The sequence below is a fragment of the Talpa occidentalis genome, unplaced genomic scaffold, assembly GCF_014898055.3.
Source record: "Talpa occidentalis isolate TD23 unplaced genomic scaffold, MPIMG_talOcc4v2.1 talOcc4.16, whole genome shotgun sequence".
Classification (NCBI taxonomy): Eukaryota; Metazoa; Chordata; class Mammalia; order Eulipotyphla; family Talpidae; genus Talpa; species Talpa occidentalis.
This window is the reverse complement of record NW_023601653.1, coordinates 49,487,395-49,505,078: the sequence shown is the minus strand read 5'-3', so window position 1 is coordinate 49,505,078 and position 17,684 is coordinate 49,487,395. Positions and strand designations below refer to the sequence as shown.

The 17,684-nt window shown below is 35.9% G+C and overlaps 1 protein-coding gene across 6 annotated transcripts in view; it reads left to right on the top strand.

Moving 5' to 3' along the window:
• The window catches only part of CCDC91 (coiled-coil domain containing 91), a 274,863-nt gene that overhangs the window by 187,654 nt on the left and 69,525 nt on the right, over window positions 1-17,684 (top strand). For all 6 annotated transcript variants that reach the window (XM_054696326.1, XM_037514176.2, XM_054696328.1 and 3 more), the window contains 3 exons: window positions 6,248-6,340; window positions 6,432-6,500; window positions 9,458-9,634. In XM_054696326.1, the coding sequence (XP_054552301.1) occupies window positions 6,248-6,340; window positions 6,432-6,500; window positions 9,458-9,634 (339 nt within the window). The remainder of the gene's footprint in view (window positions 1-6,247; window positions 6,341-6,431; window positions 6,501-9,457; window positions 9,635-17,684) is intronic.

Sequence of the window (17,684 nt, the reverse complement as noted above, 5' to 3'; positions counted from 1 at the left end):
TCCCACATGGCGCTGCAGACCTCTCCTGTCGTGCCGCTGCTCCCCTCAGCAGTGTATTTCGTCAAGTCTGCCTGTTCTGTTACCCACTGTCTCTGGTGAATCCTCTCACCCTCCCGCACATCTGGCCTGTACCCCAGTTCTTGTATAAATAAATAAATAAATCTTTAAAAAATGTATACTATCCAACTATAGAGACCTTGTTATGGAAATAGAAACTTGTCCTGCCTTTTGAATGCTATTATCTCCCAATTTTTCCTTCATGCCTTTAAATCACTCCTTTAAGTCAAAGACCTATTTAAACAGGGAGAATAATTTACTTCCCTACATTTTTTTCATGTCTATTAGAAATATGTGTATTTAGGTAAAGTAAATCTACCAGTACAACTTGTAGTTTCATTTTATCCACTTTAAGAAGTTTATTGATATTATTGAGCTTGTGGTAACTGCTTTAAGTAGATTTAATCTCATAGTTTATCTTTTTTAGGTTTTCTTTCCAAATAGTATTTAATGTGTTGACCCATGAATGAGTGAAATGTCTGAGACTTACTTTATACTGGCATTTATTAAATTTATTTAGTGTCTTTCTAGGCATGTTAAAGTGAGGCCTATATGAGCATATGGTTGAAAACTATCCTATCAAGTCACCTGATCTTGTTCAATGTTTGCGCTTTATAGAAGGTGAAAGAACACACACACATAATCACATGAAGTTTGTAGACCTGTGATAAGTAGATAACTGTATACCTGAACAGGACCGCTTAGTCTAAAATTTAGTAAAAAAAAAAAACTGTGTGATTGTGATTGAATCTGCTTACAATATCTCTTGTGACTCACACTCCAGAAAAGAAGAGTGTTTTTTTTTTTTTTAAATTTCTCTTATTTTTTTTTTACAGGACTCAAGTAGAAACCACAGAATCTCTATATTTATATTTCAATCTGCATCAAACATTTTTCACTTGGAAGAAATTTTTCCAAAGGGGAAAAAAGGGAAAATATAGCCTATTTCTGAGTGCCTTTTTTTTTGAAGGCTAAATTTCAAAGGACCATCCTTAATACTCTTTCTTTATGCATCTAATATGTGAGATAGGTGGGAATGTATTTTGCATTTATTTGTTCAATGTGTTGAAAAAGTTACTAAAATTTTAAGAAGCAATCAAAATATTTTAGGTAAGCGAGATGTAATAAGTAATAAACTCTTCACTTGTACTTAGATGTTATTTCCTGGCATAGATTCATTTTCATAATGCCTTTAAAATGCTGTAAAATGCAGTAAGACTATGTCTTGCAAATTCTGTTGAAGAGTATAATGATCACATGCCACTGGTTCAGTGCTGGCTCTGAGGTATGTCACAAAAGGTGTTGAGAATCCACCCTGGAATAGTCACCTAGTGAGACACAGCAGAAAGTACTAACCACCCCTTATGCCATCAGAAACCATGTGAGCCTTTACCTAGAGGGCTGGAACTTTTGGACAGCTAAGGAATTCTATATGGAGGGAGAAAGCAGGAGTATCTCCAAATATACTTTAATTTGGATAGAATAAGGGAGGCTGAAATCTTTTTCGCCAAGCTCTCTTGATACATCATCATTTCTAACATATTGTGATGAAGTAATTAACCTGTTGCCCAAAGAGGAAAATGATCCTTTTGTCCTTTACCTGCCTTTGTATGTGGATAACACTATAATCACTGAAAAAAAAAAAACAAAACCAGCATAGATTGTCCTATAAGGAGAAGTAGCTTTTATGAAGATGTTAAGCATATTTAGTGATTAGGAAAATGCAAATAACCACCATAAAGAGGTGCCATTTCACAAATGCTTAACACAACTACAATAATTAAACTGGGAAATAACCAATGTCAGAGATCATAGGGAGAATTTGGAACCTTGTGCATTACTGGTGGGAACGTAAAATGATGATGACAGCTGTAGAAGATAGTTTGGCAGTTCCTCAGAAATTTAAACATAGAATTATTGGAGCACCCACCAGTTCTGCTCCTAGGTGTACACAACAAAATTAATAACGGATCCAGCAGTTTCTACCAACTATTCACAGCAGCATTATTCTTGAGAGCTGGTTGGTGGGAACCCAAGGTTTGGGAAAGTTTTAAGTGATAAAGCTGAGACTGGGACCCAGGAAGGATCCTGTGACTGAGGCCATGTCTGCCTATTTCACGTGGCCAGGTTAATTCTTGTGAAATGTACTCCCTCCCACAAAGATGCTTCCCAAATGTAAATTGAACTAAAAACACACTTTTTTTTTCATTTGACAAAAGTATATGACACCATTATAAAAACCAAATTACATATTTGTCAATTCTTTCAGAGAAGTCTCTTTCCTAGAAAGTATATCTTTGAGAAAAAGCAACATGGGGGCTGATCGAGGGGTTGGTTGCTGAATAAAGTTTTTAGTTTACTCGGTATTTCTTCATATTCGAATGGAAGAGACTTGGCTATCTAGGTGCCTTATTATTGCTAAAAATAATAATGCAAAGAAAGAAAAGATGTCAGGGTTGTGTGTTTTCCCTTTCCCTACTAGTTCTTGTTCTTCCTACCTGTTCCCTTACGTTAAGGGGCTAGATGTGGGAGTGAGGCAGAGAGGAATACCATGACATCATAATTATGAGGTTACCTGTTATTGTTATGGATTGTTAGACTAGGAGAATGGTATTACTACATAACCAAACCCCAAAATCTCAAAAATTTTACAGTCTTTGGAAATGGAGCAGAGAGAGTCATTACTTGCATTTTAAATCTGTTAAGTCCATCCATGGATTTTGTATTCAGCATTTCCTGTGCTACTTCGTGGTCCTGTGAACCCAGGGAATTGATAGTACCTCTCTGGGACTCAGTTTTTAAATCTGTCAAATGTAAGTAGTAACACATGTCTGGGTTGTGAGGATTATTGATAATATTTGTGAAATTTCTAACATGGTGCCTGTCACATAATGTATGGTTATAAAATTAAACTGAATACACACATACCCTTTTAATTTACAGTAAATTAAACACACAAGTGTGTTAAGCACTCTTGTGTGTTTAATTCACTTAACAAACATTTCAACTTTATCTCGGCCCCACCCCCCAAAAAACTTACCAAATCACACTAAATGGGGCAAAACATATCAGAAAGTTAAACCTGACCAAAAGGTTAAAGAAATGAGAGGAGATGATAGATAGGCAAAAATCAAAGGATACAGGAGAGGCAAGAAAGTAGTCATCTTAGCCCTCTGGCTTGAGGCCCATAAAGCAAGCTGATTCTAGTCTTGCAAAACCTGGAAAGTCTCAGAGTTGCCCTAGGTATTACAGAGCTCTGGAAATGGGACGAGTGGGCCATCCTGGCCACTGTTCTCTATTCAGGACGCCCTGTATATACTAGCAGAACATACACATACATCCTAACAGAACAACAGACAGCACTCAAACCTACTCAACTCTGACCTTGGGAAGGGCAGGAAAAAGGCTGGGGAATGAAAGCAAGCCAAGTCCACAGCTGCAGGGTGAGTTTGCTGCCCCTCCCCCAGCCCAGGTGGCCCCTGGGATGGTGGGGGTGGACTCAGAAAACCAGTCAGGCTTTTTTTGCCTCTAGCAAAATAGCAAAAGCAAAAGTTCAAGCATAGGTTTGGAGACCAGCTTACCACCACCAAGAAATAGCCAGGTTTTTGCAGCTCCTATGTAGCTCACCTATGGAACACAGGATTTCCTCCCAGTGCCTGAGAATGTGTTATGAATAGAGAGGAAAAGATCAAATGAAGGAGGAACATCTCCAGTGAGATAATTCCTGACTCAAACAAAAGGAACTCTGAAAAAAACAGATACTGACATAGAAGTACCCTCACTTTCAGAGCTCTATCATCATCATGGTACTAGAAATATCATTGCAATGTTCCAACATTACAGAACTATTTTTGTAAGTTTATATGATATGTTGCATTTATCTATGTATTAACTTACCCAGAAAGCTATCCAGAAGGGCTTTTGCCTAAATGTTGTCAGTGATCCTCTGGGTCATGGAAATCAGAGTGATTTGCATGCCTTGACATTTTTCATAATGACCGTATGCTACTTGTACAGAAAGTGCATTTTTGCAAACTTATATGGTTCCTGATTAGCACCTTGTGGATTATTCACAAATTAACTGTTTAAGATCTAAACTCTCCTCACGTCTGTAAGCATATTTCTGAATCATCTCTCCTGGTAACAATTGATTTTTACTTAAAAAATTGTGTTTTTTTAATATTACTCTGAAAAGAACAAAGTCAGAAGCATACATTAGTCAATCATGTAAAGATAAATGGAAGTGAGACCTTATTGGCCATGTAACTCATATGAAGTACTTTTTAATTAATAAGTAATAATTAGGTAATGCTGGGGCTGCTTTTACCCATTATATAATTGTTAATACTAGTGACAAGTAGACAGATCTGATTATTGTAGAAATGATGCCGTGGAGACCTGACAAGTTACTTAGCCCCTCTCAGTCTCAGGAGAAATACTGCCTGAGTTAGCACTTGCTGTGAGGCTTTTGTGTGAGCCGACTACATGTGAAACATACCTTTAGTTTCACCTAAAGTGTTTCTAAAACGTAACTTGTACTTAGCTGTATGTGACAGTCACTTAATTGCTTTCTCTCAAGTTGATCTATGACTTTACATAGGGTATGTTTTACTTATATCCTAAATATACCCTCACGGTTTTACATTAGGGCATATCTGTAGGTTGCTTCTGCTTTATTCCTGAATAAGGTTCAGAAATATTCCCCTACTATATAGTTATTCTGTCAGCACTGCAAAATGATGTTCAGGAATAGATTTCCTACTGCATTGTCATTTTAGGTGATTTGGACCAGTAGAGGAACTTGGCCTGCTTAGAATTACTGAATGACTTCCATTAGTGTGACTCAGGAACATAACAATTCTTTTCAGGAGAAATCAGTTTCAAACTCTCATGACTCTGAAATGCTTATTGTATATTTTAATTCTGATTTTTGTTAAGTTTAACCCCACCCCACAGCCTAAATTGGATACTTTTAATATTATATGAACGCTTTATTATTTTTAAGTCTCATTATTTGCCTGGTATAACATTTTTAAAAATTTTCTGTGTATTTAAATAGGATTAGATAGTTTCTGATTGTGTGAAATTTTGTGTGCATCTAGACTTACACAGAAAGCCTCAGTTATTATTATAATCATATGGTAAGTCTACTGCTTTGGTAGTCAGCAGCCTTCACAAATTCATATGCTGCCAGTAATTTCTTATAATCATAACATGGTTTGTATCACAGTTTGGATTTGTTATTTTTTAAAAAATTCATCTTGTGATTTTTCTTATGTTTTTGAAAACTAAGATAAAAAGTAACATTATAATTAAAAACAGGAATCATAGATTATCCGAAGCAGACATGAAAGTTTTGGTAACTTACTCTCAAGGTAGCCCACTTGGTGAAAAACATTTAAAGTCAGAGTAACTTTGAAAGACATGAATGTGTTTTAAAACATCAGGTTAACTTTGTATTTGAAGGAGGCTTTTCTATAAATGGCGTCTAAGTGTGAGAAAGTATCTTATTTGCCTGAGAAATCAGAAATTAACTGAGAAATCTATGTGTATAGGAACATGAACCCTTAAGAACATTATTCCAGAATAAGTATTTGGTTCTATATTGAAGATATTATGGCCACACATGTTGAATTTCCTTAGAAATCTGCAAACTCCAAGCACATGGTCCATGATAACTGGCTGATGCAATAAAACTAAGTAAGGAACTCTGTATTTGAACATTAGCTGTCACGTCAAGAATTTTTTTCATGGATGCTTTCTTTGAGTTTCTGGTAAAATCTTGGGGTAGGGACAATAAATCCTTCAATAAATTCTTTAATTGTGACGTGCTGGAAACAATTTGTTATAATTGCTCATCAAACTATCAGTTATCTATTGCCTCAATTGCTTCTTTTGCTGCAAGCTAGTAATAATCATTTTAGTAAGTAATTTTTCCCATTTGGAATAGTTGTTGTTAAATCTCACCTCCTGTATGTTGAGTTTGGGGGCCAAAGACATACATCGTGGCTGACTGGAGAAAGGTGAATTCTATGTCCTCTTGACTTCTAATATTGGAGCAACATTCCCTTTGCCTCCTTTAGTAACTACCTCAGTACTTCTGGGAAAATTAATTATACCAACTGATCTCCTAGTAGACAGGTTATCTGTCTCAGAGTCATAATTATGACCCCATTTTCTTTTCTTATAGCATCAGAGGCTCCTTGAAATGCTAGATACAGAGAAAGAACTGTTAAAAGAAAAAATAAAGGAAGCTTTGATTCAGCAATCTCAAGAACAAAAGGTAATACTTTGTTTGCTCTGAGTGTGAAAAGAATGCATTGTTATCTCATGTAATATAGTTAGTGTCTACCTAACTGTCATACCATTTACAGGAAATACTGGAAAAATGTTTGGAGGAAGAAAGACAGAGAAATAAAGAGGCATTAGTATCTGCTGCAGAGGTATGTCCATCTATCATAATGTGCTTCTTTGTAAGTAAGTGAAATTAAATCCAGTCTATTAGTGGCACTGTCCACTTACTTTGTAGAGTATGACAGTATTTTATGCCAGAAAAGTAAAAAGAGTTGTCATATTCTTGTTAAATTCATATTGTGCAAGACTATGATGACTTTGAAATGTTTTACCTTTAGATTACCTGTGGAAAATGAATATATACTTGGGACACTAACATGCAATTAATATTTAATCAATATCACAAGTTGTGTGCTATGTATTCATTTATTTATCAAGATTTTTAAAGCCAACTTTGAAATTACTCATTTAAACAGTGTATTCATAGATGTTAAATATACATATTCCAACAAATACATATCAGACACTAACTTTCAAATTTGGATTTAAATTTAGTAAATATTAAAAGCCTTGTATGTGTGGGTCACTATTCCAGGGTTCCAGGATTACTATGATTTTGTCTTTTTATTAAAAGAATTTATATTCAGGTTAGAAAAGTATTATATACTTATAAGACAGGAAGGAATGTAGTATACACTATTATGAGTAAATAATAGTTCCATGTAATGGGAGTTTTTAACAAGTTACTTTTAAAATGAATTTTGAAGGATGGGTAGCATTCTACATTTTAAGTTTGAATTTTATTCAATAGATAAAGATACACTGAAAATTTTCAGTTTAAGACATAATAGTAATTAATAAACTTTAGGGGAATTGGAAGCAACAATGGTTAGAGAGAGGGAGATTTACTAGAAATCCATTCAAATTATGGATAAGGGATTATTAATGGCAGGAAAAGAGTAGTTACTGCAGTAACAGTCAAAGTAGTTCCTTGGAAAGGAAAGAAATAGATTGATTCCATCTCCTAAGCATTTTCAGAATTCATCTATACATTTGGTGTGGATGATACAGAAGGGCCAAGTTGTTAACTCCCAGAGCTATATTCTCCCAGTGTTATATTCAAGTGACAGAGGCAAGAAGGTGACTAAATTTACCTGATATTTACAAAGAAATAATCTCAAGATGCTACTTTTTTTTTTAAAGTAGATAGATGGTAATGGTAGCCCTGGGTGTGACTGTCATGTATCATCTGTCACCTCACGGGAGAATATAAAGTAACAAGCAGTCCAAGGTCTGGGCCTGTAAGTAACTCTAAAATTTAAATGCCAAAGAAAAGAGGAAGTTGTAAAGAACTGCAGAGACCCAGCTAGAGAAATAGGAGATGTATGAGCAGCATGATGTGGTGCAAACCAAGAAAAGAGAGGGCTTTAAGGAAACAGATATAGTCAGCTGCGTGAAGTGACACTTTGAAGAAAAGAAATTGGATTAAAACATAAAATATCATGGAGGGCAAAGGAGAACACAATAAGAACAGTTTAAGAGAAGAATTGTGGAATAAAACAGGGGTTCAGAAAATGGTAACTGTCAGCTTTGATAACTTTTGTCCAATTTGGCTGTTAACTGGAAGCAGGAGAAAAACTAGTAACTCTTCAGGGACCAGGGCTGGGAGGTCAGTGGCCCCGACTGCTTACTGAAGCACGATGGGCTTTTTGAGGGAAAAGTCTGTGTAGTTGTTTGAGTTGCAACTGAAGTAGGCACTTTTTTCATAGAACACCATTTTACTGAATAACTGGGGTTGTACAGACTTTAGTGTTTGGCAGACACAGTATCCAAAGTAAACACAGTGAGTCCAGCACCTTAAAAAAAAAACTGAGTTTTTGTTGCCAATGATAAAATTCAAGATTTAGAGTAAAAATTAGAATTTTCAAAAATTGTTTCTGCTTTTCTAATACTTCAAGACTTTTCTGATGAGATTGTGATATTAGACATTTTTTTATTATGTTACAATGATTCAGTATTTTCCAAATTAAAAAAAGTTTTAAAAATTCATACACAGATAAAGGATTCATTCAAAGTACGAGAAAGGATCGTAATGTGACCGCACAAATTTCATTAATGTGCTATGCTTTTCTTAATTGCAACTAACCTTTAAGAATGATTCTGTGTTAGGTTTTGTTGTGGAACCATCCAGTGATCTAAACTGGCCAGTAAATATACCTCTCTTCTGTTCCATAACTGTACGAGAGTGTGTTTTCTTTATATACTACTGCCATAAAACATATCACCTCAGTTTTAACATAGAAGGCAGATACAGGAGTGTTGCTATCTTCTTTTATCAGATGTTAATACCATTTTCATACTTTGTTATAAAAATAATATTTTCCAAAAATAAAGTATGTGTTAATATACAATGTACTTAATGTTATCAATTTAACATAATGTAAGTTTCTGGTGTGCAGCATTATAAATCAACATCTACATATAGTACATTAAGTTCACCACTAAAAGTTCAACCATTTATCATTATACAATGGACCAATTTTACCCAATTTATCTACCCCTCTTCCCTTCTGGTAAATAATTTGATCTTATAATCCAAAAAGTTCATGTGTGTTTTATTTAGGTTGGTTGGTTTCTATATTTACCACATATGTGTGAAATCAGTGTTTCTTTTAGTATAATTCTAAGACCATCCATGTATTACATACATACAATGACAGCAACACAACAGGTGAAATGCTGTATTTATTACACCTGTTGTGTTGCTGTCAGTATTTCTCCCTTTAAATCTGTTAATATTTGAACAAAAACAATTCAATGGATTTATAAATATAACCTCACAAATAATCCTTATGGTCTCATAAAAGACACATATCAATAAGTATGACTGATATATGAAGTGTTTATTAAGTAAAGTCCATCATACGTTAAAAGTACAAAATGATCCCAAGAGGAAATAGCCTATGAACTATGACAGAACTAAACTATAGAATTACAGTTTTCTATCTTCTAGGTTACCCATATCTGACTTTTTCAGGGAATTGGTTTTCAAATAATTTGTTTTTTTCCCCAAATATGTATGTTTTGGTCATTATTTGTTTTGAAGCTCGAGAAAGAAGCAGTGAAAGATGCAATTTTAAAAGCCATAGAAGAAGAGAGGAAAAATTTGGAAAAAGCCCATGCTGAAGAAAGGGAGTTATGGAAGGCCGAACATGCAAAAGATCAAGAAAAAGTATCTCAGGCAATTCAGAAAGCTATACAAGAACAAAGAAAAATAAGTCAGGTTAGTAAAATTACTCTTTGTAATGATTTTCTTCTTATATTTCTCAAAAATGAAGTCTCCCTATCATTTTGTCTTATTTAAAATCACCTTAGTAGATATATTTATTTTCCCTTTGACATTAATATTTAAATTACTTTTTAATATATAAATGTACTCTTTCTGATACTGGAAACAGTAAATTATAGTTTTACCTTTTTGTTTAGTCATTGGAACTATATTAAGCTGCTTCTGTACATATACAAAATCAATAGAAATAGTGTATGAGTAGGAAGCAATTCAATTCAATGGATTTATAAATATAGTTTGCATATCTATATACCTGTAGTTGGTATTAATAATTAATAAAACCTTACAATAATCCCTATGGTCTCATAAAAGACACATATCAATAAGTATGACTGACATACAAAGTGTTTAAGTGAAGTAATATTGCATTATAATACTGCATTATAGAGTTAAATGTTTCAGGTGTTCAGTTTTGAAAATCTGCATGTGTATATCTGATCTGTCTGAACAATTTAAAACTATATTAATTTTTCCAGAATTGACTTTGCCAGGGTCTATTTTAATTGTATTTAAAAGTTCTATTTTTGTATTAGAATGAGGTACCTGAATAAGTCTCCCCTAAACAAGTATGAAAAGCAAAAAGTAACATTCAGAGCATTATGTACACTACCACTATTCATTCAATTGTGTATTACAATTTTGTATGTAGAGAGAAAGAAAACCAGGAGATTTTCTTATGACTCATTAACTAATCTTAATGAAGCCCGAAAAGGTGAAATGCTTTACTATCCAGGATGAATGTTTTGAAAGGTGTCATTTAAGTCTTTTCTCAAGAACACCTTAGCTATCCATTTTTCATAAAAATTAAACATATTTGGAAGTATCATCTATATTAAAATAACAGTAGTATAGTAACATGTGCTTTTATTCTTGCTTTTGTGTTCATTAGTTTTTTATTCTTTCTGTAATGTATTAGAACAACAAATACATATTCAGTGTTTATTGTATAGAAGGGTTTGTCTTTCAGTTCAGTCAGTGGAATTCAATGGTTAAGTCTTGATTTGGAGTTACTTGAGACTTTTGTAAACACAGACTACTCCTTTAGCATCATAAAGATGTGATCTATTATTCACTGTGACATTGGGTAAAAGGGTGTGAATCAATCAGCAAGTAATCACTATCCAAATGGAAAAGTGCATATATATTTAAGAGCACACTACTCTGCTGAATTTTCAGGAGCATTCTTGTTTACAGGAAACATTATAGTATTTGATACATTTTGAGAGAGACAGACTGTATCTGTGTATTTAATTGCCTCTCTGGTCTAGAGAACACCTATAGCAGAGACAATATTGCCAGGTCATGCTCAGGTTTTTGAGCTTGAGGTTACCTTGTAGACTGTATTCGGGTCATCCTTAAACAGCTCACTGTTTTCACTTACACATCCCCTGTTACCATTCCATTTAGCCCCCTGAAAGCTTAACAATTTTGTTCTAGAAAACTGATGAATTGAGATGAACTCAGATGTCACAAATTGCCATGGTCAGACATGTTCTGTGGTGTTTCTAACCATTGAAAAGACTCCCTGCTCTGCATTGGGGACTGCAGTTATTTCTGGGATACAATTGCAGGGGAGAAAATAGTCCTGCCTTGTGAAGCAGACTGATAGGAAACGATTAAAGGTATAATGAAATCTGAAATAGTGATCAGTGTCGTGAAGGAAAATGAAGCTATGGCATGGGCTGGAGACTGAGGGAACCAACACATAAACAGGGTCGCCAGGGAAGGGCGCCCTAAAGAGCTGGATGGTGTAGCTAACATGTGTGACACTGTTATGGATACAAATGGACCTACAGAACATAGACCAAAAAATGTCTGTAATTTACAAATCTATAAAGATGAAGGTACAAGTCACCTCAGCAAATCAGGGTTCCATAGAAGGGGGCATTAGATAGTCATGAATTTATTAAAATTCTGCAAAACTATATATACTTTTTTTTTTTTTGCAGAAATAGTCCTTAGCTTTTATTAGATTCCCGAAAGTATCTTACTAACCCAGAAAAGATCAAAAATAATTACAAGTGACTGCCCATTTCCTTCTGGATTTTGTATGCTAAAATCAAGTTCAGATAGAGAAATTGCACAAATATTGATAGCCTTTGATAAACTTTCGGAATGGCAGACTGAGGGCCTCTGTAAATCAACTTCTCCATAACCACAATGAGCATACTAGAAAAATGGCCAAAATCATTTTTTTTTCCAGCATTCTGAATACTAACAAAGGCTTCTTCCCAAGGAGTATTTATTGCAGAGTAATAGTGCAGGCTCAGTAGAGCTGCAAGTCTCGTAGAGCATTCACTGCCTCATTCCCACCCCTTCTCTGCAGCACCACCATAGCTCTAAGAGCTAGCAGCCTCAGAGCCAGAGTAACTGTGAAAGGCAGCCACATGGAGGCCTGGGAGAGCATGCCAGCCTCGGGGCGCCACAGAAAGCCCTCTTCAGACACATACTCCACTTTGGCTTGGGTGGCAGCTCTCTGGAAAGTCCCCATTTGCAGAGCTTGACTTCTGACCTAACTGACCATTTGACAAATATTCCAACATATTTGTCAGAAGCAGTGGTGGTAATAGTCAGCCTCTCAGCTGCCAGGGACATAAATACCAATTGGGGCAAAAAACTGACAGGCCAAAACCTAATGAGACATCTGGCTTTGAAGCTCTCACTTTCAAAAATATTCCTGGGGTTGCTGAAGATCACATACCTGCACAGGGCTGTGCACAGGCCCCTTAAAGACTGAGAAGGCCTGCAAGGCCTTCTTCCCTCACCTCTGGTAGATGCTGTTACTACGCAGACAAGAAAGTGAAAGCCCTGGTCAAGCTATGTGCACTGTCAGCATTGGTGTGCTCCAACAAGCCGACACCTCCACAAAGGATGGAACATTCCCTGGCTAGAGGTGGTTAAGGAAACAGTCTAGTCGTGAGCTGACCACTGAGATAACCTAGCAGAGACCCCAGTGGCCGCATATGACAAGGAATACAGACTTGGGTTAGTCTAGAAAAGTTCCCCAACAAAGTAAGAGTAATAAGTATTCCTGGGGAAGGGAGGAGAATTGATTTCTAGAGTTGCTACTGTGTCATTTTATTTTATTTTATTTTTTTAAGATTTATTTATTTATATAAGAACTGAGTATAGACCAGAGGTGCAGGGGGGGGTGAGAGAATTTACCAGAGACAGAGTGGGGAGCAAAACAGGGAGAGTGACCAAAATGCACTGCTGAGGGGAGCAGCGGGTGAGGCAGGAGAGGTCTGCTGCACCATGTGGGTTTCTCCCTGGCTGGCCAGGAATCAAACCCACACTGCAGAGGCTGTGGACAGCTTCACAGATCGGCACTCAACCCGCTGCGCCACCAGGTAGGCCCTGTGTCACTTTATTTTAAATGTCCAGTTTTATCAACAATAAAAATTATGAGCCAGAAAGTATGTTCATATGCAGGAAAAACAAAGCTGTCAATAGAATCTATGCTCTTAGATTTAACGGGCAGAGACTTTAATCTGCTACTATAGATGGAAGAACAGAGACCATTTCTCCAGATGTACAAGGCTTCATCTTATATATTCTGTGCTGTTCAGAAACTAGCAGTTGAAATGCCTAAGGAGCTACCTGTTCCTGTCCTAGCCTCACTTCAGTAAGGGCTGCAGATGCCTGGTGCACATGGGCTTCCCTCCCTGCTGTGGGGAAGAAAACCACCCCCTGATCTCAGAGTTTATACTTCTCCGGCAGAGTATGTCTGATTCAAGTGTCTCAATCATACTTATTTTCTTAGAAGGTACTACTAGAATGTCGAGTATCATGGAGAGGCCTTGGTGTGGACATTTTCCTATGTCTTCTGTAACACAGTCATCAACACAAATTCTCAGTCTATGTAATGTGGCAGTTCTTTTATTAGGCACTGTCACAACAGATGGACTTGCCCGGTATAGACATAAATATAAAAATTCCTCACTAGGTACTGGATCAAGTAGAGTGTGTGTGTGTGTGTGTGTGTGTGTGTGTTTTAAACTAGTGAAGAAGGATGCTAATTATAGACATATCATTTCTATGCCTTCATACTATAAAGTAATGAATTCATTACTTATAATGAATACTATAAAGTAGAATTCAGATTGGTATCCATGTCGCCCTTCACAGAGTAAGCAGACTACTAGTGCCTTTCCCATCAGTACAGGCAGTAGCACCACATACAACATGACTAGTGTGTCACCGTAAGTGCCTGATGACTCTCATCGGTCTCTGTGTGTTTTTTCTTGTTTTCTGTTTTGCTAAAAATCCTATGTTACCCAGTGGAACAAAAATGAAACTGGTATGTAAATGAAGTAACATTACTTTTTGATTAATGCATGAGATTGTAACAAACAATCATCTTAAAAGTAATATATCTGCAAGGAGAGATCATATTTAGTTTTTTTTTTTTAAATTCCCAAGGTAAGAAAAAAGCAAATTAATCAAGCCTCTGATTAAAGTAATTCATAAAAATAAAGATTATGCTAGATGTTGTAAGAAACAGACATCAAGAAAACAGTAGACAGTAAGTACAGCTGACGAGAACTCTTTCAGAAAGACGAATTTGTAAAACCTTATTTTATTCATCCCAAATTCTCATTTTATAGATATTACTTCATTAATTAATCACATTATTTCCCTAAAAAAGCAAACTGGAAAGAGCAATGAAGTTTTACACATTTGTTAAAAAAAAAAATCTATGAGGCTAATTATCCTAAATTAAGGTACAAGATCAGATATATAATTTATAAACTTAACCCCCAGTCACTAGTAATAGGAATCTGAACTCTTACCTCTTCAGCATGCTCATAGTCTTGAGAATTTTAACTGTTGAGTTTCAGATTTATAATTAATGTCCTTTTAGTAAAATCCCTGAAATACTAGACATTAAAAAATTTGCCTGATTATCATTGCTTACAACAATAAGGAAAACAATAATAGTTCTCTGTGTTTCATTTAGTTAGCTTTAATATAAACAAATTTTAGGCTATTACTAAAACTTTTTGTGGAAGTTTTTCTTCAGGTTTGGCTATAGATAATAGTAAATAATAGCACTGGTGGTGGAGGTAATGGCAATAATTATAAAAGGATTGTCTCACTAATTCAGTCCTAAGGACCAGAGGCACTTTTTGTAATTGTTTTACGTATTTGATCTCATTGACTCCTCAGAGCCACCTTATGAAGCAGATACAGTCTCTATTTCAGAGAGAGATTTGCTGAAGGCCATACAACCTTTTAGCAGGGGCAGGCAGACTCATGAAGAGAGACTACAATAAAGAAAAGCAAAATTAAAACTTATTACTGGAATACAAAAGATTGTAAGCGAACACTGTGAACATATTTATGCCAACAAGTGGGACAATCTTGAAGAAATGGACACATTCTTGGAAACCTATCACATTCCAAGAATCAGGAAACAATAGAAATTCTTAGACCCATCATGAGTAAGGAAATTGAAACAGTACTTAAAAGCCTACCATAACAAAAAGTCCAGAACCAGATGTTTTCACTAGTGAATTCTAGCAAACATTCAAGGAAGAATCAATACCTATACTTTTCAAACTTTTCCCAAAAATATGACAAGGAGGGGAACATTATAAACATACTTTGTCAAATCAACATTGCATAGGTTGCAAAGCAACCCAAGGATATCACAAAAAAGGACTTTAATCACTATCTCTCCTGATATAAAACAGTGTTGAACAAGATACTAGCAGACTGAATTCAACAGTGCATTACAAGAATCACACACCGGGGTCTATTAGGATTTATTACTGAGGTGCAAATATGGTTCAGCATAGACAGAACAATCAATGTGATAAACCACATTAACAAATGGAAGGAGAGAAATCATAGATCTTCCCAGTAGATGCTGAGCAATCATTCAACCCCAAAGGCAATCTACTGGATGGGAGAAGATATTTGCACATCATACATGGGATAAAAAAAATCAATATCCAAAAATGTATAGAGTAATTATAAAAAGCAACAGAAAAAAAAATCCAAAAATGTGAAGACGACCTAAATAGACATGCAGATGGCCACATGAAAAAATGCTCAACATGGGCTTCCCCTGGTGGTGCAACGGTTGAGTGCTGGGCTGCGAGGCTGCCCGCAACCTCTGCAGCGCCAGTTCGTTCCCCGGCCACCAGCGAGGGTCCCACAAAAAAAAAAAAATATATATATATATATACTCAACATCAGTTATTAGGGAAATGCAAATCAAAATCACAGTATCACCTCACATTGCGAGAATGGCCTATATCCAGAAGCCTGGAAGCAAATGTTGGCAAGCATGTAGAGGAAAAGGAACTCTCAAACCTTGGTGGGAATGTAAATTGCCACTGCCTCTGGAAAACAGTATGGAGAGTCCTCAAAAACTTAAAAAATATAAATACCATATGATCCAGCAATTCTACTGCTAGGTATTTGCCAAAGACCATGAAAACACTAATTCCAAAAGATATACACTTTGCTATGTTCACTGAAGCGTTATTCACACTATCCAAGACCTTTCCATGGTATTTCTCAGAAGTTACTTGAGAGATGATTTTGTTTGGCCTTGGCCATAAGTGAAGACGAAGTTAATAGTGCTGACTGGAGATCTGTACTTTTTTTTTCTCAGCTATTAAGAAGAAAGTGTATGACTGGTTTATTTTATTTCCACATTAAATCCTCTGTCCCTTGAAAATCTTTGTTAAAGAAAGGAAAGTACATTTGTTATTGACACCAAAGTGGGCAAAAAAAAAAGCATCATTAATTTTGCTGTTGTAGCAAAGTCCTGTAAAAGGACTCCAGTGCACACCGACAAACTATGCCTGACGTTGGAAGCCGTTCGTTATAGTTTATAACCACAGCCGCCGTAATTTGGGGTTATGTTTTCCCCAGAAGCCACAGACATTACAATCAGTGGTTATATTTTCTTTAAGAAATTTAGCATAGCCACCTGACCCTTCTTTATAAAAGGAAATGGCATTTCTATTTTAGCTTAGCAAGCCAGATAATTTCACAACACTGAAATCATTTTTCCATATTAACTTATTTCATTTTGATTTATTAGTTCAAGTTTTCTTTACAGTATTTCGCTAGTGACCTAGTTAGACAGAGGTGAAATGTGACGTATCTTTTTGTGAGAGTACGGTACTCGGGCATGTGAACACAGAATCATCAGCTCACATTCTTATCTCTCGAAATATTCCCTTCTAGTCTGATACCTACCTTTGTCTGTGAGATAAGCATCTACCAAGTTACCAGTCCAGAAAACTAATTTCTCCTAAATATGTCCTCTCTCCCCGTTTTCATACCTTTTCCATTAAAACCTTCTTTGTTAAATGAATACTTCCTGCCTGCCTGCTACTGTTGTCTTAATTAGGATTCTCCTTGTTCACCTTGACCTCTTACATAGATTTCTTTGCTTCCACTTTTGTCCTCTTTCAACTTGGAATGAAAGAGAAGTATCATTCTCTGACTTTAATTCTTTGGTACCTCACAACCTGTAAGGGAACATTCAAGCTACGAGGCATGAACTGACGTCTTTCTGTGACTGGTCCCTGCCTTGCCAACTCATCTTCTGCCACTCTGCTTCACATGCCAGGTGTTTAGCCCCAACTGCTGGTGTGCAGGCCATATTACTTTATGGGAGTGGGCTTTTCCTCATTCTGGGCCTGCATTGCTTTCCTGACTTGGAAAATTCACTCTCATTTAATAATTTAGCATTTTTAAGCCTAGGAAACGTCCTTTCTACCGCTCAGATTATCTAACTATTGATATACTTACCCAGTCAGGTTCTATTGAAAGGATTTGCTTTTCTGTCTTCTCCATTACATTATAAGCAGTTTGAAACAAAGAGCTATGTTGTGAACAACTGCAATTGATTACAAGAAAGTCTAGGACCAGCATTGTTTTAAGAAAACATATTAATCTTTAAAAAATGGACTTAGGCTCCACCACCACAATTTGGATTTTTTAAACAATTTTCATTGCG